Source organism: Alligator mississippiensis, chromosome 14, assembly GCF_030867095.1.
Source record: "Alligator mississippiensis isolate rAllMis1 chromosome 14, rAllMis1, whole genome shotgun sequence".
NCBI lineage: Eukaryota > Metazoa > Chordata > Crocodylia > Alligatoridae > Alligator > Alligator mississippiensis.
Window position 1 is genome coordinate 9,380,977 of NC_081837.1, and position 24,437 is coordinate 9,405,413.

Here is a 24,437-nt window from a genome sequence, read left to right on the forward strand (position 1 = left end):
CTACAGGGACAGTGCGACAAATAGCGTACTGCCCCTCCCTTTTGGTTAGATCAAAATGTAATGTTCTAGCTTCCCTATTAGCTTTGCTGAGGACAGCAGAAGTAAACAGTCCTTTACTAAGAGGGAATTCAGAAATCTCTTATTCATTGTTTATGCTACAAATGGGATTTAGAGCCATGTTATTCTAATTAACATTACAAATAAACAAGTCCTCTTAAAAACACAAACGTTTATTCAAAAACAATGCAAGTACTTGAAAATATCTTCACACACACAGCAGTCTTTTAGTCAGTCTAGATGTTTAAAAAAAATAAAAACTTACCTCGATACATTTGGAAAAATAAACTGCAGTCTTACGCAGTCTAGTGGGGTATTTTTTTTTTGCTTTAAATTATAAAACCACCCAGTGTCTAGCACCAAATAAATATTCCACAACAAAACAGAGCACAAAGTATTACAATACAGGCTTTAATAAAAACAAGTTGGGTTACGCTTTAGAAAAATGTAGGGTTCATTTTACGGAATACAAAACCACCTCAAGCTGGGAAGTATGCGGTAACGAGTGAGGCCTTACTGCACAAAAGGAATTCTTCACAGTAGGAGTTCTCTGTTTCTTTTCAGAGGTGAACTGAAGGTTTGGACCCAAGTTTTAGCCATTATGTTTTGTCATAAATCCCGTTTTACTTGTTCATTTTTTGTGCTCTTGACGTAGGCTTCCCAGAACCCGGAATGTGGGGTTTTCGGTTTCTTTGTATTTTGCTACACACGGATATCACGTGGCACAGAAAGGTGCTGGCACAAATGGACATTGATAAGTCTCACATGCCATCCCGAAGTTACTACTGTGTTTACATATTCAGGGTAAATACCCACCCAATCACAGAACTGAGATGTGACTGTCACTGGAAAGAATATGCTGAATGGTTTGTCTGATGCCTTAGGTGCTAGTCCCACATCCCCTGTTCACCCCTAATGCTCACCAATTTCGGTGGTGCTTGAAATAACAAAGGAATGCAGGACTGGCCGTTAAGTGGAGCTAAGAGAATGATATTCTTTCAGGCTAACATTAAAGAAACAAATCCTCTCCCATGTGTCATGAGACAGTCTAGTTTGCATGGACCGCTGAATGTTAGTCCAAATAGGCATAATGGATTAAAAACACTTTGAGGGAGCATTAATACATAGCTAGAGGGAGCTCTACGCTGAGGGCTGAACTGCAACAGCAAGGCAAACTGAACCTGCCCCTTCCAGGTTTTGTTCAGAAGGTTTGCACCTGCTGCATGATGTGCCATGAGAACCACCCCTTTGGATTACTGCCTCTAGCTTCAAAAGCTAGCTAACAGGACTGGAGAATGTTAACCCAGCTGGTCAGACCAACCAATTCTCTTTTTATGTGATGCTGTAAAAATTAAAGACAAACCCAGTGGCATTTTGCTCTGCCTCGATTAACATTTTCCATTGGGTCCTAGACTGATAAATAATACTCCCGATTTCCTACACACCTCCTGGAGGTGCTCAAAGTGCTTTACAAACAGTTATTTGTCAACTAAAAACAAGCCCCAGTGTTCTTGTGAGGTAGGTAAGTAGTACTATCCCCATTTTACAAAGGAAGAAATGGGGACAGACTGGATAAGTCCAAGTCAGTGCCAGGGCCTTGCTCCAGCCACCCTACTGCACATATAAAAAACCCGGATATAAATCACATATATAGGAAAGGATTAACAGCCCTGCCGTTATATGTAAATTGTGCCCTCAGCAGTTTGCTTCATTATAATCAAAGCCGCTCGTCAGCCCCCTGATAAAACGAGCACACTGAAATCTGAAAATAAAAGTACAGGCATAATTTTTTTAAAGACCTTGAAATTAATCCCTTCCAAATTTCATTCATAAAATGAGCAGGATTTTCCGTGCCTTAAAATGAAGGCAGGACAAAGGGATCTCACATGAGGAGCCCATATGCTTCTGAGGCTCGCACTGGGCACTTCACTGGCCGACAGGGCAGGTTTCAAATCATTTACTCTGTGGGCTGCAAGAACTCCGACGTGAACACGGCTTCTGCGTAATCCTCACAGAGGTCCTGCAACTCTGCTGCCACGTCGCACAAGGCTTCTTCTGCCAGTTCCTCTGCAAGGCTAAAGGAAGGAAAAGAAAGCTTAAAAGCACAGGTCAGATTCCTGGGAGTAACCCAGGCAAATTCAAGTAGGCATCATTCACTCCTTTCATTTATAGCAATGCTTAAAAAATAATGGTTTGTACTTCACCGGTGCAATATACACTGTAAAACCCCATGCCATAGAACCATCCTGTTCAAATACCAAAGGGTTTCTTTTGCAGAGGGTGGGGGAGAGAGGGGAAGGAAGGAAAGCATCTGAAATGTTTATTTGGAAACTGGACAAAGCTGAACAAGTAATACGTTGAGCACTGGAAGGTCTGTGATGGTTTTCTTTATCAGAATGATGGATACAGCCACAGTGCTTCCAGGAGAGAGAGTTCACATCCTGTGGGCATGTTCCAAAGCTCACTGAAGTAAACTGAAAGACTCCCAACTTAATTCAGTGGTCATCGAATGAGGCCCTTGTGAAAGCAAGGATGTTCTCAGGGGAGAAGCGGGGTTGGGGTATTTGTCTGAAGAGAACTCAGAACTACAGAAGACCTCACAAAATGGAACAGAGTATTTCTGCATTTGGGTATGCAGCTCTTGCCTGGCTTAATTCAAATTTCTCCTTCTCAGAGTTTTACATGGGCTGTGAAAAACACCCAAAGGTGAGTTTTGCTAGGATCTCTAGAACACTGGTTTTCAACTTGTGGTCTGCAAACCCGTAGGGGTCCACAGACTATGTGTCTAAGGGGTCCATGAAAGATGACTACGATCAATCAAAAGTATGTGAATACCCCCACACTTACAATTCAAAGGGATCTGCACCTCCAGTCAAAGTTTTTAGGGGGTCCACAAATGAAAAAAGACTGAAAACCCCTGCTCGAGAATGCAGATGAGGCTGGATTCTTTGCAACATTTACTGGTACGTGCAATGAGAGACAAGATGCACAGCACCACCTCGTGGTGAAAACATCAGCAAGGAGGCTCTCATACTGCATTACATTTTGATTCTGATTTCAAATAACACTATGCATAACAGAGGCAAACAGTGCTGGGATTCAGCTGCCAGAAGGAGTGACGCTCACTTTCATTTAATCCTTTTTCTGATCCAGAGGAGGGTGCTGAAGTCTTTGAGGTACCCAAGCTCCCCGCAGTGCCAATTACCAACAGTCTATGGTGACAGTGCTGGAACGTGACAGGCATAAAACAGGACGTTTTAGTGGTTCATTTTTACCTGACTCCGATAGAGCAGGCAATTCAAGGTCACCAGAGCCCTTAGGCCCAATCCAGCAAACCACTAAAACATGCTTTAAGCACATGATCCATCCCATTAAAACCAGAGGGCTTAGAATCAGAGAGAGGTAGGGCTGGAAGGGACCTCCAGAGGTCATCTAGTTCAGCCCCTGCCTAAGGCAGGATCATCCCTATCCAAACTATCTTATACAAATCCATAATCGAGCCCCTTTGTAAAACTACATTCAACCCTGACACAACACAAGACATAACACTCTAACCTGCCAGAGGTAAAGCAGGGGGACTATGGCAGCCAATGTCCTGCTTTGGTAAAAGGTTGTTACTATACATCCAAGAGATCCCAGGTAGAAAGACACACTCCCTGGTGCAGAAGGTGGCAAACGCCTGTCCCTGGACCAATCTGACCATGAGGTAAAATTCCTTCCTGACCCCAAATCTGGCAATCAGTCTGCCCCTGAGTGGAGGGGCAAGACCCTCTAGCCAGGAACCTCCAGTTTTAAGTCCCAGCAGGGGCACTGGCACACCTCAGTCAAGATCTCCGGCCTTGGCTGCAGCCAACACCCAATGCCTCCAAGGGAGGCTTTAAAAAAATCCCTGACACATGTAGGAGCAAGGGGACAGGGAGGGGCAGAATTCCCTCCCAGCTCCATCTGGCAACCAGCAAAGCCCAGAAGCATGGGAAATACCCATAGGAGGAGACAGGCATAGCTACACCTAGATCATCCCCAACCAGTGGCTGTTCAACTTCTTCTTGAACACCTCCAGTGATGAAGACAGCCTATTTCACTACTTCACTTTTCTACCAGTGAAGACACTTTTCCTGATATCCAATCTAAACCTACTTTGCTGAAACTTCAAGCCATTAGTCTGCATCCTGCTTTCTGCAACAAATAAGTAAAGTATAAGCAAATAAGTAAAGTGTTTTCCCTCTTCTTTATGGCAGCCCTTCAGGTATTTGAAGGCTGCTATCGTGTCCCCTCTTAGGCACCTTTTCCACAAGCTGAATATGCCTGATCCAACAAACACTGGTGCAAAAGCTAAATATTACTCCAGTGACTAAGGGGCTGACTTCAATGGGACTACTCAGCAATAACATTACACCTGCATGTAAGCATCTGGAATACAAGACTGAAGGAGACCTCTGGGTTCAATAAATGTAACACCTCTTTCATTAACTGAGCAGAGTCCAACTTAAAACTAGGTAGCTGTTTGCCCCTCAGTCCTCTGGTAGTCAGAAGTCTTCCTCTGCTAAATTTATCCCTGGCCAAATTATATCCATTTGATCTTGTGCTATCGTTTGCAAGATCATGACAACAAGTTCTGCAAGGACAGGTCCACTTACAAGCATAAAATTGATCCCAAGCTCATGTGCTTTCCTGGGCTGAGACCTGACTCAGACCACCAGCAACTAAGCAAGGTTGATTTTTCAATGCACCGTTCACAAATTGAAAATTAACTTTGCCTTGGACATTTACTGAAACACTTCCAGAAAAAAAATCTTTGGAGCGATTGATTACCTTGTTTATTTACTATTCCTTATGCTGTGAGAACCAAAAAACTTATTCAATCCTGTTAGGCTGGCTAATTTTTTATTAGTGGGATTTTTCAACTTTTACTTCCCGGACTGCTTATCAAAGTCGAAGACAGAAAACCAATACTGTATTTTCTCCTGCACAATGTGCCCTGGAATAAGATACACATCTTGCTTCTGAATGGCAGAATGAAAAAAAAATATATATCTTTCCCTATAGTAAAGCAGCTGGTTAGCAGCAGCTAGGGAGCCAAACCTACTCACTGTCCTCCCCCTGTGGATCAGTGCAGACTTCACTTTTGCTTTTGCTCAACAAGCAGCAGAAACTGCTCTTACTGTATTTTTCAAATATAACGCTCACTCCAGTTTCCAGCAGCTGTTTACTAAAAGGTGCATGTTGAAGATGAGAAAAAATAGGGCATTTTTTTCTTGCTAAGAAATAAGCAGCAGTTAGATGTGTGTCACTTTACCTCTAGCATTTGCATTGCAAAGGACTGTGGGCTAAACCAAGCCATAGGCTGCTTATATACCTGGTGACATTCCACTAAAAAGACTGTTTTTTCCAAATTTCCTCTTACAATAAAACTTGCCCTAAAGCCAGCCACTCTTTTAAAAGTATTTCTGCTCCATAGTGCAACTTCACAACCCCTCCACTGTGAAAAATAAAGGTTGCAAACTTATTCTCTGTTTCTTTCAATACCTTTATTTTTTCTTAAACACAGAAAAAAAAAAGATTAAAGCTTGTTGCTTCATTTCACCTGTCACTGGCCTGGCTGGTATTTTACAGATGACAGTGCAACTGTCCATTTCACTTGTTAAATAAAAACCAAAGCATGACCATGGTGTCAAACAGTTTCCAGCTAAGGCTTCAAGGCAGGTTCTCCACTGGGCCAGGAAACTTGCGATTTCCTCCAGCAATAAAAGCAGATTTTCACAAAATGAGTTAAAATGAAAACTGAGAATTACACACCCTTGATTTAGACTCCCTGAGATAGACTGAGACAATCTATATTTCACACACCTGACAGAGCTGGCTCTGTGGTGTTGCTGGATGCTGTACAAAGATGTGAAATATAATTACTCTTCCAAGATATTCTGCTACCAGGTCATTTAATTTTCTCTTTAATGATCCATGAATGTCAATGATCAATTAAGAAACAGCCCATCAGCCACTGTCCTAAGCCTTCTGGCTTTCTCGTTGGCGTGTAAAAACAGCCTACTTTTCCCCTCTCCGTTTCTAAATCAGACTAAAGAGGCAGGTCTATAACCTGGCACATTTACTGCACAAAAGCAAACACATCAGTAGCTCACATACCTCTCAGCGATATGCCACGGATTGAAGCTTCCGACTGCCTCGTGAGAAATAAGCTTTAGGTGCTGCTCGTATCTGTTGTTATAATCAAGAATGCTCTGGAGCATGTGTCTTGGAATAGAGAGGAAAATGCAGCCTTCCTTCTGCCAAGACATATTTGGAATCAAAAGCTGCAGGTCATTTCCAGACCGTGATTTCTCCTCCATCTCCATATCTTCATCAACAGCACTGGGAACACAAATATCCAATAGATCAGAATGTCCTTACAGATGCTAGCAAAATTCTCCTTAAATAACAAACACTAGTATACTGACTGTTCATGGAAAAAATATATGCACGCATAGTGCAAACATATGGACATGTTTTAGGCTTTTCTACTCACTTGCTATCAAAAGGTTTTTCCAATACAATGTCCACTTCTGGCTCTTTGTGCCCTATCAACCTGGTTATCTGGATCGGGTGAGGTGACACAGGCCTTTTATCTATTGATGCACGTTCTCCATCTAAAATGAAGAAAACAGCATTAAAAGGTTTACCTGGATCAGAAAAGTTAATTTAAAGCAGGAGAATCCTAAGTTTGAGCATGGTTCCATCCCAAAGGTAAGGCCTTTGAGAAGATAAATGTTAGCAGTGCTGAGCTCTTCAGCTACCAAGTCAAGGTAGGATTTCCAAAATTGTTCACAAGGGAATAGAGTTAACCAGGTAAGTTGCCGATTTCCTCCCTTCTCCACCATGTGAAGGCCACCATTTTTTTGTTTCAGTAAGAAACTAAAATACACCGCATGAGAGAGATGGAGAAAACTAGCCTAGAAAAGCAGTCACCATAAAGGGTTTTTTACTCACTAGTCAGTGGGATCTGGTCTTGATCTAAATAATTAGGCATGGAAACAAATGTTGGGACAGTATGTAAGGGAACACTCCCAGTGTTAGCACAGAAAAGCTAGTAGCAGCTGCAGAGCTGGGGGATGGAGGAACATCTTTTTAGTTTCTTGTGCACAACATTTATTCTGTGTCACCCACATGGAGAATGAGAAATTGTATCAGAGCTGCTAAGGAAAAAAAATCTGATTTTATCAAAGGATTAGGAAAAGGAATAAAGAAACCAGATGCGACTTAAATCAATATCAAATGTTAACTGTTAAGAGACTGAGGCCATGAACCTCCAACTGGATCACATGGGCAAGAGATGCGTGTCCACATGCCACTCCACTAACTTTATTCAAACAGAGGTAAATAAGGGCCAGACCTTTAGCTTGCAAACTTCTCCGTGATGCCTCACCTACCTTTAGATATTAATTTTAAAGCAAAACTTCCTAAAGACTCCTTTTGATAGTCTCTCATACCAAGGTCCAAATGAATCAATGTTATCAAATGTAACATCTGTGTGTAACCTGGTTTGCAAAAGTTAAAATTTTAAGATCGAGACTGCTGCAAAAACAAAATGAATTAAAAAAAACCAACAACATATAAACCACTTACCTTTTTTCTCTTCCTGTGCCCAGAACTCTGAATCAGCATAGACAATCTGAGTGAATCGCCTGCGTACTGCCTCCTGGTATTTCTTTTTTAATAAAATATACAAAATTCATCAATCAACAAATATTTAATCAGTTCAGCTGTACTAGTGATGATCTTAGGGGAATACAGGCAGTGATTCACTTTGATCAAGGTATACATTTTTCCCCCAGTTAACATGATAGAGAAACGTTAGAGAAATATCTTGATCAAAGTGTAGCACTGTAAGTCTCAGTCAGCACCCTGGCAGTAGGCTGGCAAACCTCCCTTGGAGTGATCCGTAGCAGTTAACAGATCAATTGCAGACCAGAGAGCCTAGGGACTAAGTCCTAATATTATGGAGGACTTTTATGGTTGCTATTATGGCTACTATTACATACCTAGCTTACTGAACTTACTTACCACAAATAATCCGAAATGTACATCACTGATAATACATTTAAAAGTGTGTCTAAGTTTTCTGACCCTGTAGATGTCCAAATGCTGGGTACCGTTAGTCCCATAAACTCAGCTGGTAAACTGTTACTTGTGGGAGAAGGCCTACAGAAGCAAGCAGACCTATTTCTAGGAAGCACCGGTCACTAGCAAGAGTAAAGGGTGAACAACCTTTCATTCAGGTGAAACTATACAGGTAATGTAGGTAAAAGCATAATTAAACCAACTAGAATAGAATAAGACCAGGATGCCAAGTCTTTACAAACCTTAGAAACAAGCCCTTAATAGGACAAATTTTTAGTCGTTACTAGTACTACAGGCCTGTTGCATGCTTCAATCCAGGGTGACACCTCAAAGCACAATTAGCTCCATTCAGAGACAGTCTATTATAGACTTTACCATTCATCTTCCATGCCCCGCAGCATGAACATGATTACCTTCACAATATACTGTTCAGCGAGAAGTACTATTATCCCTCTCTCACAGACAGAGAATTGATCCATGAGGGACTGCTGTATTTGCCCTTGTCTTGCGTGCAGGCAGTTGAGGGGGCACAGAGGTTGTGGCTCTGACTTGGATCCTGACGCCAGAGCTCAGGATCAGAGTCAGAACCACAGCCCCACCACTCTCCACCCCAGCCTGCCCCTCTCTGCCTCTGCTCCCTGCTGCCACTCCCACCACTTACCTTCCTGTTGCAGTTCTGGCAAGGTCCTCTTCTGACCTAGGGAATGGAGCACATGCTGTCTCTGACCCCACCTTGCCACACATTGGCAGCAGCAGCAGTAACTCTGGCCCCAGCTCCAGAACTGGAGCTGCCACCATTGCAACTGTGGCTACGTGGCCGGGTGGGGGGCCAGAGAGAGCATGTGTTCTGTGCCCTGTGCCAAAGTGAGGCCCCAGTCAGAGCTGCCATGGGAAAGTAGGCAGATGTGGCAGAGTGGGATGCAGGGAAGGTAACAGGGGGGTGTAGGCATGAGAGGGGACCAAGCACCAAGGGGACACAAGCAGTGTGCAGGTGGGACAGGCACCAGGGGGTACAAGGATCACAGACAGGAGCAGGTGTCAGGGGGCACAGGTTTAGTGGGGCAAGTGGCAGAAGAGAACAGAGATGGGGGGGAGGGAGAGAGGGGAAAGACACAGGCATCACAGGTGGCAGGTGGCAGGGGAGGCAAGTGGTGCAGGGGATAAAAAGCAAGGAGCAAGGGTCAGACCACCTGACTCCCCTGCTGCCTGCTTCTCCACTGCCTGCCCCCCTGCAGGCAGTGGGGGAATGAATTTAAGACAACCCTTCAATAATTAAATTCTAGACATGGAAAATTATAACAAATGTATAAGTTTTCCATGTCTAGAATCTAATTATTAGGGGATCATCTTAAATTCGAAGTAATCTTGGATTCGAGGGAATAAATTGCTCAAGGAGTTTCGGATAGAGCAGGAAATCGAACCCAGGTCTACTGGGCACATAACTATACTCCTACATCCCTACTTCAGCTTGGATGCAGAGGGAATTAGTGCCAATTCCTGCTGAAGGCCAATTTCTGCAGAAGGCAGAATTTCTGCTCCTTTAAAGTCCACCACACTGAATACTGACATACCTAGACTTCGCTTAAGATGGAAATTTAGACTCACATCTTCAGGCATAGACAAGCTGACAGTGTCAACACTGACCAACAGGTTACTTACCTCGATTTCTTCCATTCTTTGTAGCATAGTCTCCAGGCTGGGACTGTCAAGCATGGCTATAGCCTGGGCTTGCACCTTCTCGTGTCGCTCTATCTTCCATAATTCCTGGGCTGTGTCTTCCAAAAGATCATCCAATAACTTGTTACTCAGGATGTCTGCATTGGCTGCAGCCTGTTGTTTAGAAAAAGAGGAAAACAAGGCCAAAAAAATGGGGAAGTCAATTAAAAAAAAAAATTAAAAGCAGAAATTTTTAGAAATAGATGGCCCTGCCATTTCAACCTCTTCCTTCAAAATAGATCCAGGCAGACACTCATCTTAATTTCACTCGTGCAGTGAACCAATTTAGTGAAAATTAGCATGTGCAGGCACTGTCTAAGAAGTATCACAGAAGTAACTGGAATAAAAAGAGCTCAGCGTATCACTGTATTATGCCCTTAAACTTAAAACAATGTTGTCTCCACACTCAATTTAGGGATCCCCTGGGGATCAACAGAAATACAGCTATAGAGCCATACCTACATAACTAATGTAGGTGAGAAATTTTACATCGGAGTATAATGAATAACATGTATAGAGATAAGCCTGTGAGTAGATATAGGATCATGGCCAGAATAACTTCCAATGGCATTTTCTTGAATTTGAGCATTTAACTAGAAAACTATGCTCTAACATGACTCTTTGCCTACCAGTGTCTTTCATACTTGCTTTTTTACCTTGGACTTAAAAGCATGAAACAAAGCACACACAAGGGACATCTGCCATAGCTTTCCATGCTAATTTCAGAAAATGATTTCCGTGGTTTTAATTGAAAATATCAACTTACTTCATGCTTAATGAATTCACACGTTATATGTTAAAAACATGACAACACTTCTACAAACAAATGTGTTTTACATAATGATCAAACTAATTAAAAAATAACAAGGTCATTCTTTTTAGTTTCCACAGGAATAAGCTACAATTTAGGAAATCAAATCTAATTTCTTGCCAAGATAACAAGAAAACACCTTCATGCGTTTCAAACAGCTTTACTCCATTATATATAAACAGAACGTACTTTTTCAGCAGCCTGGGATGACAGTTTGCTTATAAATGAAGAATCCCTCAAATGAGTGTTTGTTTCCAGAGAACGATTGACCTTCTAACAGAAGAAGAGTATGTTAATGACTACTGAATACTTTTTATCTTATATTAGCACAAATTACATTTTGTTATGAAAGAAGGTAATATTTGAATTGTTAACATACTCTGATCAACTCCAACAATATTCAACATGGAATTCTGATGACTATCCACAACCATTTATCTGTTTGCCAGAAACTAAATAAAAAGCATTTATTTATTACAGATGTGGCAAACGTATCCTGGTATGTCAAGGAGAGCAGGAAGAGGAGAATATTCCTTAACTGTATGCCTTGCTTAGCCAAGACAAACAATTCTAGATTAGACATAGCTCTTCAAATGTGCTAATCTAATTACCTTGTAAATAAATTGGGTACGTGCAATCTGCTCTCCCCTTTAACATGAGTCACAAATCTAAAAGTGGCTCTTACCCTGTGGACATGAGCTTTGACAGGATTACCTGTGCTTTTTCCAAGAGGGGCTCCAAACGATCCCGCACTGCTCTCTCAACTCGGTCTGCCAGCTGTGTTGGAGATGCACCTTCTGACCTGCACAAACAAAAAAAACAAAACAAGTGAGAAACAGGCTGCAGTGAAAATGGGATGTGACAAAGGGAAGGACATAAACCCATGCTCAAGAAAAAAAGGGTGTGTCAAAAACCTGTCACCAAATCCACAACCAGGCAATCACCTCAATTTTTGGATCTTCTCCATTTCTTCTCTACTGAGACTAGTTAGTTCTTCCATTCTCCGTGAAGTTTCTGCATCAAGCCAAGCTAGCCTTCAAAAATGAAATACAGAAGAAGTATGTGTAAAAAAAAAGAAAAAGAAAAGGAAAATGTGCATTTGCAGGAACTATAAAATGTAAAGAACTCCATAAAGGCTGAACGTGTTTTGTTATGAAAAGTCAAATATAATATTAAGTCCCTGGACTGAATCATAATAAGCCAGGAAATTCTTTGTTCAGTGTCTCAGAATGTCCTAAAGTGGCATTTGTTTTAGAGACAGAATTGTCTAGTTGATGTATGATGGAGCGAAAATCAGGAAAGCTGGAGTCTACGCTCAAAATGACAGTGCCAGTGTATGACCTTTGGTACTGCTTTGGCAACGTGCAAAAGGAGGATAATATTTATCTAACTCTGAGACTTAATCAACTCATGTTTGCAAAACAATGAGTTCTTGAGACAGAATCTAAGTGACAGGTATATCAACAAATCAAGCAGTTTAAACGTCTAAGAGCACTAATTACCAATAGCAATGTGATGCAGATAGAAATTAAGGCACATGAAGACGATCTAATAAGGAAATCTAGGAAGACCAAGGTACCACAAATGTAATGAGATCCCAATAACTTCAGTGAGCTGGGCACATAGCTAGGATGACAAAAGATAGATCAGTCAGGTCTCTTGGTAAGCCATTCCTTTTGTGTACGCCTAGAGGGGATATCAAGGGCATGACGGACGGTAACACTGAACAGACCTGAAAGCTCTTAATGTGAATTACCAGCAATGGGGAAAATATATCCTTGACAGAAAAGATATGGGCACCAAGGAATTCTAGAGATGAGAGAATGAGGGAGGAGGAGAAGCTGTGCTTTCCAGTGCATAATGCTGGATCTTCTTTCATCCACATACGCTCTGTATTTTCCTAAAACACTCTTTGGATAATTATTACAGCAAATATTGTGCCTAAGATTCTGTCCTGGCAGAGACAATAGCTATGTATGGGAAGAACAGATTAGACATTTTAACTTTTAGATCGCATGTTCAAAAGGGACAAATGATTTCAGCTGCCTCAACTTTCAGATGGCCAACGAGAGACAAAATAAAGACATCCAATCATCAGAGAAGAGCCAAATCTTTTTAACATGTTATAAGTCAAGCACATAAAATCAATCATATTTGAAAACCTGGGCCTGAATTTCCACATTCCTGTCCTGGAGATTATTTTAACTTTGTTGCACATTAAAGCAAAACCCTGCTGCTTTTGATTCTTTCTGCCTTTATTTATGGCAGAACCCTCAGAGAAACCCATTCACTATCCAACAATTCAGAACAGCGTCAAGCAGGAATTATCGTGCCTCCAATGATATTTGACAGCTTCCTAACATCTGCCTGAATATTCTGGCCTCATTAGCTTCAGCAAAATTAAACAGATGCACACATTCATTTGAAGATCTGCATATTAATAGATGTCATTTGTTACCAGGCAGGCTAAGCCCTGTCCGGGTTTATAAAAAAGAACTTGGTGTGTAATGAAAAGGTAATTCTGTTGCACAACAGAAACAATAAGCATCTTCTTTGGAGGAAGAATTTGGGTGGGTATTGTATAAACATCACTAGAAGGTGGAATTCAGTATAAAAATATGAAGGGAGAAAAAAAAGGAGTCTGTTATAAATGGTGATCTGTCTAGTTCTGTTCAATAAGATTTGACTTATGTTTTCCTCGTCTGCCACCAAACCTCCCCTGGCTTATAGGAATGATTTCTGATGCTTTTGGTTGTTCGGCGAGTTTTCTGGCTCTACTCGCATGCCTTTTGCTCAGTGCTATTCACAGAAGCAGTCCTGGGAAATGGACTGTTACTAGAGGGTCTGTATAGAAATGACCAGGTTCTCTCCAGTCACTGGAAGAAAAGGAGAAGAAAACAAAGTGCCTCCTCACAACCAGAAAAGGCTCCAAAGAGAAATAATGTAAGAGTGTATAAGTCCTCCGTCATGAAAGAAATAAACTGTAAGCCTAGTTTTACTCCTTCACGGGGTAGAAAACAAAAGACAGAAGAGATGCTCCTCCCAATCTCTCACAAGGAGTTACCTCCATGGTTCCAGGTAAAGGGAAGGAGACTGGCTATACGACCATGGGTTACTCCAGTGGTTCTCAAAAACTTTTTAGACTCAAGGAACCCCTCTGAAAATGCCAGCTCTTTGTTTTCACTCATTTTTGGACTGAAGAAAAATAACAGAGCAATTCTTCTGTTGCAAAGAATTCAGAAAGACCATAACAGGTCAGAACAGTTTAGAGACTATGAATTCCTATTTCAAATCTCTGAGTTCACCCCGTGAATCATGTCTGCACACCTATGAGCGCTGACATTATGTGGCACCCCGCAGCGTTCTTAAAAGGATCTCCAGGCACCCCAGGGTGGCACAATACCCCGGCGGAGAATCAGTGATTTAGTCCTTTGCACAGACGTAGCTTTGATTTGGCTTTTGCTTGGCTAAGGAGCAGAGATCAGCTACCCTCAAAATGTGATTAATTCCATAAAATGAAGAGACAGTTTAAGTTTTAAAAGATATTTAAAAAAAACCCCATGAATTGTGTTTGTAGACCAAAAATGCATACCAACCTGAGGGCTTCTTTTTCTATGGCTCCTAGTCCTCTGTCTTCTGATTTCTCCTTCTGCAAAGTTGTTTGGTCTTTGCCAAGACCTTTGGGACTAACATGTGTGGGTCCTCTGCGAGCACTACAAATAGAGGAAAACAGCATTACTATTATCCACTTTTGTATCTTAAAAGTTTTCTATTCAGAACAGACCAGCTGATTACGCTAAATCAAGATTCAATTAGGCCTCAGTCCTGCAAAACTTCCAGACATATCTAACTTTACTCACTTAAGTAAACTCACTGACACAAAGCATTCTAAGTGCATGCTGAAAATTAAGCGTGTGTGAAAAGGTTTGCAAAATTACGACTAACTGCAAAATGGAGACTTAATTGGATCTCTTCTTCTCCAGAATGTCTTCCCATGTGATCCTGCAGTGGGGCTACAGGAAGGTACAGAACCTCCATCCAAGTGTTGCTTATTGAAAGACCTAAGCCCTAGCTATTTTACTGTGTCCCAGCTTATTTACCAGTAATCTTGCTACTAAATTCTTTTTAGAGGGGGAAGGGAAAGAACAAATGAAAATAAAGGATCAGATTCAAACTGCAAACATACTTGCTCTGACATACCAGAATCTACTTTTGAAAAGTTTAGCTCCACTATAGTTTGTTACTTAATGCTCAATTAAGTAGTGAAGAATTTAACTTGTATCCAATAAAAAACTTAAGACAACTGATTTTAAAAGAAACACATAACTTCAGTGTTAGCAGACATTCTTTTCCTGTGTAGAATTAATTATTCAAGCATTTATCCCAACAATTATTACAGATTAATAATAGGCAATATGTACGCTTCAAATATAAATCTGTCTATGAACATACCGTTTAAGGGAAGCTGGTGGGGATGTGGGGTTTGGAGGCACCCAGGGTATTCTGTTCTGCTTAACAAGTCTCTTGCTCTCTTTTAGCCTGAAAGCTAACGTTGTTTCTTGAAATCGGGCATGTTTTGCTTGAGGTGGCACAGGTCGCGATTTCTGAGTCTTCTGGGCTCCCTTTAAGGTACATGTTAGCATTAAAAAATATTCATTGTTAGACTTTAATGAAAATAAATGTTTTGTACTCTGAATTGGAATTTCTGTCTTGGTGTCAGGTCAAGGGAGGCTTTAACACTTGGCTTTATGAACCTGACTCGAAAGGGAGTAGAACTGTGCCCTCATAATGTGTGGGCCCAAGCTTGCACCCATTTATTTTGCAACTGGTTCCATTGTTTTCAGTATCAGTATTCACAGGAATAAGGAATTCTTAGATGAGGAAAGTTTGTTGGATTGGACCTTACATAAAATTTTAGAGAATAAAGAGTGTGTGTGTGTGCACGTGTGTGTGTGTGTGTGTGTGTGTGTGTGTGTGTGCGTGCACGCATGCGTGCGTGCGTGCACGTACACACACAGGTATTCAGTTCACAAAACTCCCTTCAGAACAGTCATGCAAATGGAAGATTATAAAGGTTTATATTTACTACGTGGGAGACTACAGGCTGCTCCACAGTGAGTAATTTCAAAGTCATTTTTCACTCACAGATAGGAACTGTTCTGACGTGCGAGTGAAAAACATGGAGTGAGGCACTACATTATGGATTATTAAAATGTTTAACCTCCTTTCTGCAATCCCCACGTACACATTTGTTATTCCCCTAATATATAATAATACACCAACACTGCTTTATTTTTCAGGTTTAAAGATGAGAATAGGAGACAGAAAATCCATACACAAACAAATATCTATTTTCAGTGTCTGACCATTTAAAAGGTGGAAACATCAGCATCTGAGACAACATAGGGAATGAAATTTGCTTGTACCAAGGAAGCCCTCTGCTGGTTGAAAACGGCCTTTGCCACAACTTCAAGGCTCTCTATCAAGTGGTTGCATATTAAATATAAATTAGTAAAAGAAAATTTCAGCTTCAAGTCCAGGCTGAAAAACGACTGAACTAATTTCAAATGGGATTCAAAACACATACTTTTCTTCCCACTAATTATTCTGCAAAAGCACTGTGCATTGTTGTTAGCTATAGACCATGTTTCTGTATGGTGGTCATGTTACTTTTCTGGTGACACCCTTTATCAAATGATGGCAATACCACCAAATCAACCAAGTGGAAATGGAGCAGGCTTCCTCCTTCTCCCAGCATCCCCTGCACTCTAAACAATCAGGCAGGACTCCCCTCCCCACCCCACAACCATGAAGTCTTGGGTAAAAACTGCACAGAAAAACTAGCTAGAGATTTAAGATAGCAGGAGGCTATGCATCTCCTTCTCCTATGCTGTTCTTTTCTGCCATATTCCCCCTCCCCCTTCTCCTTTAAATGTTCCTTCTCCCTTCACTTCTTTTTCTACTTAGGAATTTGCTAAGTAGCTTTTCCCTAACCTAAAAAGAAGTTTGGAAAAACGAATACATTCTTTGTCATCACATTTTCACTCCGCTTTGTGCAATACTCCTTTCCTATGTTCTGTCTATGTGTCTGACTTGACCATTTAGATAATAAGATCTTCAGGGTCAGAACCAGGGGTTCAGTTTGTGCAATGCCTACCAAAATAGAGCCACATTTTTGATTTGGCCACAGGCAGCATTGGCACTTGAACTAAGAATGCCCACTTATGCTTAGAGGAGTAAGGAGATAAATCTTGCAGGGTTTGGAACGTAGGTAGAGAACACATGATTTGATTCAATGGCCACTGTAATCAATTAAAAGCTTTCCCCAATTTCAGTAGCCGTTAGCTCAAACTCTTACAAGTCTCATCCTGCAGGATGCTGAGTGCTTTTGACTCCCACCTAAATGAACAGAAGATTTACACTGGTGAAACTAACAGCCATATCACAGTATATTACTCCTAATAACTGTGTCTATTAAAAAAGTCCATTAACTGGAAGAAAAATAACACTTCTGCCTGAAAATGTTTTACTGTTTACCATTACAAAAACTGCCTACTACTGTTAGAAATGAAAGCAGTTAGATAAATACAAAACTATCTATTTTTCTCCAAACGTTTATTTAGGGCGTTTGATAACACTTGGTACATGTGGGAGTCAGGAGCTGTAAACTACTCGTAATTCAGCGTTTCAGGTTAGTAGGTTTCATGCTGGGATCCCTTCGACTGTACCTTACATTAAGTTACAACTCCCTGAGCACAAGAAGATGGAACCAGTTATCTGAAATGTCCTACCTGTGGTTTGGCAGGTAGCAATACTCCTTTCTTCTTCAAAGGTCCAGTTTCCAGTACAGATCCTTTTTTCATTGCTCCAGCTCTAACTAATGCATCCAGACTTGCTTTTAAAACTGCATTCCTCTCTGGTGTAGGTGGGTCCTGATCTTGCTGTGATTTTTGATGTGACACCTCAACCTCACTGCTTAATTTCTGTGCCACTGAAATATCTGCCACATGATCATCTATACAAATAATCAAAAATAAACCTTAAATGGTAAGCTCTTTAAGCAGAAAACACCTTCATTGTGTATTTATGAAGTACACAGCCCAGTGGAGTCCTTATTCATCACACAAATAAGCCACAATCCAAGCAGACTTCCTGCCAAATATTATACAACTCTGTCTCTATACTGTTTCAATAAACAGGCTCTATGTTTCAAGGGCCCATAGCAAGAAACTGTCATTTGAGGATTAGACGATGATGATAAAACATGTTTCTAGGCAGTATGAGACAAAATTCATCAAATACTTGGGGACCTACTCTGTGTTTGGGTTTATGCACAAATAATTCTCCCAATACAGAAAGAAAGGAATTTGGAGTACATTGCTTTAGCAGACAATGGTATAAGGAAAACTCCCCATCTAATAGCAGCATTAGCATTCATGTAATAAATCAGACTTCTATAATAGCTTCCATGGTTGTATCAAAATGCTCCATTAACTAAACCTTGCAACACAGCAAAACCAGGCACAGAAGCCAAAACTAAAGACTCCCAATCCAATGCTCCCTCTCCATGCATTGAAACAGGGAAGGGGGAGTTAAAAAACTACCGTGCAAGGGGAAAATGGCCTAAAAGTAAAAGGCACACAAAGAAAGCTTGGAACTTCTTCCTCAAAAATTTAGAAACCTACACAAGGATAAGGAAATTCTGGGATAAGGATTCATTACTACTTATTCTTCAATCCGGGGGGGGGGGGGGGGGGGGGGGTGTGCACGTGTGATATCTACACGCACACACCAGGCGTGTGCGAAGCAGCTAGTATTCACTTTGGATTCAGATTCGGCTGATTCAGGGGACAGTGATTTGATTCGGTAATTCGAATCACTGTCCCAAACTGATTCAGCTGAATCTGATTCGGAGATTTGGCCGGCGCCAAACTGGCCAAAGCTCCAAATCAGCCCCACTCCCTGCCCATTCTTCCAGCCCCATCAATGGCTGCCCCACCTGACCCCAGCCTCCTGGCTCTTTAAAAAAAAAAAAGAGCCTGGTGCACACCAGCTGCTGCCAGGCAGGGGGAACGATCCCCACTGCCCCCCATTGCATGGGGGGGCTCTGTCATGAGCCCCCATCCCCCACCTGCTCTCCCTGCCCCAGCATCCCAGCTCTTTAAAAAAAAAAAAAAGCCCCACATTCAGCAGCTGCTGCCAGGTGGGGGGGATGATCTCTGCTGCCCCCCACTGCCCTGTGCTGCGTGGGGGGCTCTGCCATGACCTGCTCTGCCCTGACGGCTGCTGCAACAGCTGGTGAGTACGAGACTTTTTTTTTAAAGAACTGGGAGCTGGGGCTGGGCGAGAGGGCAGGGGATGGGGCCTGGCAGGGGTCCCCCCATGGTCCCCTCCCCAGCTCCCTGCTCCCCCACCCCCTACTTACCAGCACAAAGTCCAGGTCCAGCTCTCTGCAACAGTAAGTGGAGACTGCCCAAATCTCCGAAGCTCTCTGAATCAATTCAGAGAGCTTCGAATCAATTTGGACCTTTTTATTGGTCTCCAAATTCAATTCGGATTCAGAGATTCGGCTGCTGAATCAGGCCAAATCTCCTCCAAATCAAATTAGCACCCAAAGCTTCGCACGGCCCTAATCTATATACATATTTGCAACATATATGGTATCAATTTCACATGTTGGTAATTTTATAGCCCCTTGGGCTAGATATATAAAATCAATGTAAGACAGGTAGATAGGTATAGGTATACTGCATACACTAGTTGACGGCAATAGTAAAGAATCTCCCTAACATTATACTTTTTATACATACAATTTATGTGCAGGGCCTTAAAAAAATCAAGTCAAGTGTACTCCGAACAAAAAAACTGAGTTACAAACACTAAGACAAAGGTTTTAAAAAGGAAGATAAGTAAGTGGTTATGAATTGGCACACAAAGCTGGAGCTCCTTTTGTGGTAGAATGCTGTCTCCTCATCTGAAGCTCTGAAAGGACTATATAGGACTGACAACCAAAGGATGAGTTAGAAGACACTTTCAAATCATAAATGGGCCTTTCTGAACCTCAGACTTCCACAATTACAGTTTCACTGCAAATCACTATGGTCTTAGTACACTAACCAAGAAAATCCCTTTAATCAAACATTTAGAACACAAACCAGTCAAAAGTTTCCTGGCTACTGGAAGTTTTCTCTGTTCTTGTCCAAGTCGCTCCTTTGAGACAGGTGGTTTTTTCTCTTTCCTTGGAGATGGGATCTGGTCTTTAGCTGGAAATATTTCATTGTTCATTGGAGATTTGTCCTGAGATGCTGAGAGGCATTTCTTCACTTTCTTGGGCGATTGCTTTTTTTCCAGCACAGAATCCAAATCCTGAAACAATTTTTTTGTCCATTGAAATTATTTCCTAATCAAACTTAATTAATTTTAGCAGAGTGAGGAGATGCAAAGCTAAGGAGTTTCTATGCAATTCATTTTTTATATTACCATTCATGATGGCTTGCCCATCCAAAAGCTTTTTATATAATAAACATTGGCACCCTTACACAAAAAGCCTATACTGTCTTGTTTGCATAGTTCCTTTTTTTCAAAAATGTCTCTCAAGCCTCTTATGGTAGTACTTTTACACCTAAAATGCTCAAAAAAAAGATGCAATCTTAGCCAATGGATTCTTAATCCTTTTCAGAAAATCAACTAGAATTAGTGACCACAGCAGAAAGTCTTATTCTGACACCTCCTGTATTATATAGCAATAAATATATTTTAAATTAAGAGCGATCTTTTCCTCCCCAATAAGCATTATGTAACCATCATACATGTGGCAGAAAAATCACGAACATGAAAGGTGTGAGAACACACTGATGAAGTACATTTTGTTGCTTTATCTTTATCCTTTATATAGGTCCTTATTCCACACCTATCACAGACATATCTGAATGCTTCCCTTAGCTATAAATGCTGATGACTGCAAGATGCAGACAAGCCATACTTTTTTAATAAAAGCTATCATCTCTGGTATGGTTTGTACTTAAAATTGAAATATTTCATCCAGCCTTTTCATCATCAGATCTGTGAAGATAAAAGGAAACATTTTCCATACCTGGATTTGTAGTAGGATGTCGATGATAGTGTCAGGAATAGAAGAATCCATGTCTAATTTGGCAGAGCAGAGAGACAACTGTCGAATGAGATTGCCTAATTCCTTGTAGTGGGCAGGGACCTGTTGCTCTGATTGATCAGTAAACTGAGTGGCAAACATCTGCAAGGCACGGATAGCTCCTCTGTGGGCAGCTGCTAGCCTGGACATTGCTCGAGACTGAATAACAAAAGGAAAGACATGAATGGTTAAACATGCAATTCAGGGCTTTTCGAAAGCTGGTGTTATTCAAAGAAATATTAGAAAAACTACAGTGATTAATGCTTCAGTAAGACTATTTTACTTTTGGTCAATTCTGATGGAGGCCAACTTTTTTTCCAGGAACTTTTAATTTAACTCTAATAAATCTTACCTTCTTAGTGTGTTTGATTTTATGGGGACTCAACTTCTCTAAATCTTCCTGAATTTCTTTTACCTGTTTATTGAGAGGGGAAAAGATATTAGTCAGAACTAGCAGCATATTAGTAAATTAAAGACAGACTTGCACTGTGAAGTTTGAATCAAGATCTACATTTCTCAATTCAGAGAGAGGTTAGAACAAACTCTATAGCCAGATACAATGGTAGAGATCAGGCATGAAATTCAGAGGTGTTTTGATGAAGTCTTTTTCTTTCACTCCAAACATATCCCATAAAGAACACTGAAGTCTCTACACAAACCCATTTTTTAATTATTTGTTATTACCTGTTGCTGGAGCACATACAGCATCCGAGTAGACCGAGCAGCTTGCTCCTGCCTCCTAATGCGAACTCGCTGCTCTTTCTCAGGATCCAGAATTTCTTCACATCTCCCTGAAAAAAGTGTTGGTTTTGCAAAACACAGTTACAAGTCTTGACAACAAACACACCTGTGAAAATCTTGACTGAGCCAAGAAAACAAATATTACCTGGCAAGGAAGTTTCCTTAATGCCAAACCAATGCATAGCACACAGTTAATCCAACAAGCTGTTGTCCTGTATTAATCTGGATAAACCATTTTATCAGTGCTCCCTCTACCTGCTTGGATACTCTCATCTAATGCTGTTTAGAGACATCTTCCTGACAACCATGAAGATATCCCCAAATTGAATCATAAAATTGTGGATGAAATATTGAGTTTTAAGAATTTAAATTTCTTGCTGAAGATTATAAAAGGGCCAACATAGCATCAAATATTGAGCTGCCACCTTCCAACTCACCCCTAATGTACACTGGCCACTTTAAACAAACAGAATTCTGGCAGCTGCTGGCCTCTTTCCTACAACTACTAACAATAGTCTTAATTATGATGTTTCTTTTATAATCTCAACATCTAGCCAATAAAAACAGGTCTAAGAGCCCCAAAGCCTTTCATACAAGCTAGCAATGTTTTTGTTTGCTGTCAGTACCACATATCAATTTCCACTTGGTCTTTTTAGAAAAATAAATGTGTTTTAAAAAAAAAAATTAAAAACATTCCACAGATTCAAATCCCAGCCCAAAGACAGAGGAAAAGCAAAACAACAAGCTATTGCAATTCTACTCAAAATAATAAATCTTTCACCCTTTTTAGCCAGTTCTTCAATTTTCTGGATGCAACTTTTCAGTTCTCTTTGCAGCCTTCTGACTTCCTGTGTACTCTTATCTTCATTATTTTTGTGGTTTGACTTTGGTCCTGGTCCTGGATCATGGGTGGGCGGAGAATCTGGAACAGCCGGCATTAACTTGTTCCAATTTGGTGTGTAGACGTACACTTTTGCCCCAGAATTTGTGATCTCCATTTTCGACGGCTGACCAAGTTGCTGCTGCTGTCTTAAGCGTGTCCAAGGCTTCAGAGCATTCCTCCCCTCGACCCTTTCAGATATACCAAACGGACGCTGTTCAGGCTTCTGGGGCAGCACTGATTTACCCTCAGCATCTCCGAGCACATGCTGTTTCACTTGTTCTTCTAGGTGCCTTCGTTTTACATCCCTTTTGGCTAGCTGGATGGCCAATTTGAGTTTCTCTTCTGATACAACCGAAAATATGCTAGAGCTTGTAAGGCTGGGGCCATCACCACCACCTAGATCGCTCCGATTATCAGGCTCCTTCAGCTTTTCTATTATAATTGGACGAGGGCTAGAGAATCTGACAGCCAAGTTCTCCGGAGCCGCAGGAACATTCCTGTTGAACTGGAGCTGTTCCGAAGACGAAACAAAAACACGAGGCAACGTGATGCAGTTTATCGCGCAGATGATGCATATCCGATATGAAGTAACAAGGGCAAGTACAACTCCTTTCATGTTAGAATTTATTATATCATCACGGTACTTCTCCCATGTCACTTTTGTTCAAAAGCATCCCCCCTGCTCAGAACAGCAGCAAGATTTTAAATTTATTTGAAATCAAACGCGTGTTTTAGCACCTAGATACTTTCAAAAAAATCTCAGGAGGGACCAACCTGCACCTTTTGGTGTGTAAATGTTTTTAAAAAACTGGCGCAAAGAGGCTGGGAAGCGGATAATGTCTCTACTTAGAATGTTATAAAAACAAAATAATAATGATTAAACTACGGAGATAAGGGGAAGGCTGTATGAAAATAAGCAGAAATGGAGGATTCAGAAGTGGGGCCAGGACCAAGCATTTAGGTGGCGCGTCAAAATGGGAAGGACTAGCGTTATTGGGCATTACACACACGACTTTCATCCCACAACACACCGGAGATCCGGCAGGTCGGAGCACACTCGATGAATCGAGTCTGCTCCGCACGTGACCCGACGCACGCTGCGCTGCTTCGCACGCCGTCATGCACGTGGCGAAACGCCCGTCGCCAGGCACAAAACGGCAGCGGTGGCAGCGCCATGCTGTTGAACTCAAACACCTCCGACGTGTTTTCGTTCAAAAGCACGCCGCCTTTTGCTCACGTTGCCACTTATACAACCGTTTGCGCCGCGGTGCCGGGCTCTTTTAAAAGCGCCCAGAGCTGCGGCGCAAACATACGTACGCACGCCCTTTTGATCTGAAGAGCGGGGCCCGTACGGAAGGAGTGAATATGACATCATTAGACGATATGACATCATTAGCTGATACGACATTATTAGCCGCTGCTGCCGGGCCCCTCAGGACGAGGGCGACGATGGCCGCGTCGTGCCAGCCTCGGGAATACCTGCGTCTTCGCTCCGTCCTTGTCGGGTCGCGCGCACGACGCGGCCGGTTGGCTTGGTCCCATCCGACGCTCGGGTCCCAGACGCCCGCGGTCATTTGCCCGAGCGGACGCCAGTTCTCGTCTTTAAACACGCGTCATCTCTGTAACGGACAGGAAAGGAAGCGGCTTTGAGAAGGGGTCCCTTTCACCTGGGTGGCGGGGACTCCCCCTTTGGTTGAGACATGGAAAAGGATGCGGTTTCTCACTGAGAAGAGACTCAGCCCTTTCCCTACCAGCTGTAAGCGTGGGGGGCTCGCGCTGACCCCTGCCCTCAGCCCCCACGGGCGTGCGGGGCGGGGCCAGCAGGGCTTCGGACAGGAAGTGGGGTTGCCATGGAGACACCCCGGGTTCCACTCACCCCCGACGAGCAAGGAGGTGGGGGGGGGGGGAAGAGCCGAGGGCTTCTGACCCCTCCGCGCTCCCGTAGGTGACGCAGCGCGCCGGAACGC

At 42.0% G+C, this 24,437-nt stretch overlaps 1 protein-coding gene across 2 annotated transcripts; it reads right to left on the minus strand.

Annotated features, from left to right (window-relative positions):
- Positions 1 to 209: 209 nt before the first annotated feature.
- On the minus strand, positions 210 to 24,432 carry KIAA0753 (KIAA0753 ortholog). 2 transcript variants are annotated; one of them, XM_014608140.3, is made up of 18 exons: positions 24,347 to 24,432; positions 23,950 to 24,089; positions 22,369 to 22,981; positions 21,531 to 21,637; positions 21,199 to 21,261; positions 20,790 to 21,005; positions 19,852 to 20,062; positions 17,488 to 17,711; positions 15,149 to 15,318; positions 14,293 to 14,409; positions 11,641 to 11,730; positions 11,411 to 11,498; positions 10,886 to 10,969; positions 9,829 to 9,999; positions 7,675 to 7,756; positions 6,578 to 6,698; positions 6,199 to 6,423; positions 210 to 2,132 (listed from the first exon to the last, which is right to left on the minus strand). In XM_014608140.3, the coding sequence occupies exons 2-18, from the start codon at positions 24,010 to 24,012 to the stop codon at positions 2,015 to 2,017; spliced, it is 2,763 nt and encodes a 920-aa protein (XP_014463626.2). In that variant the 5' UTR covers positions 24,013 to 24,089; positions 24,347 to 24,432; the 3' UTR covers positions 210 to 2,014. The 2 variants fall into 2 exon arrangements, with proteins under 2 accessions (XP_014463626.2, XP_014463625.2); XM_014608139.3 differs by lacking the exon at positions 24,347 to 24,432 and adding an exon at positions 24,222 to 24,338.
- Positions 24,433 to 24,437: the final 5 nt, after the last annotated feature.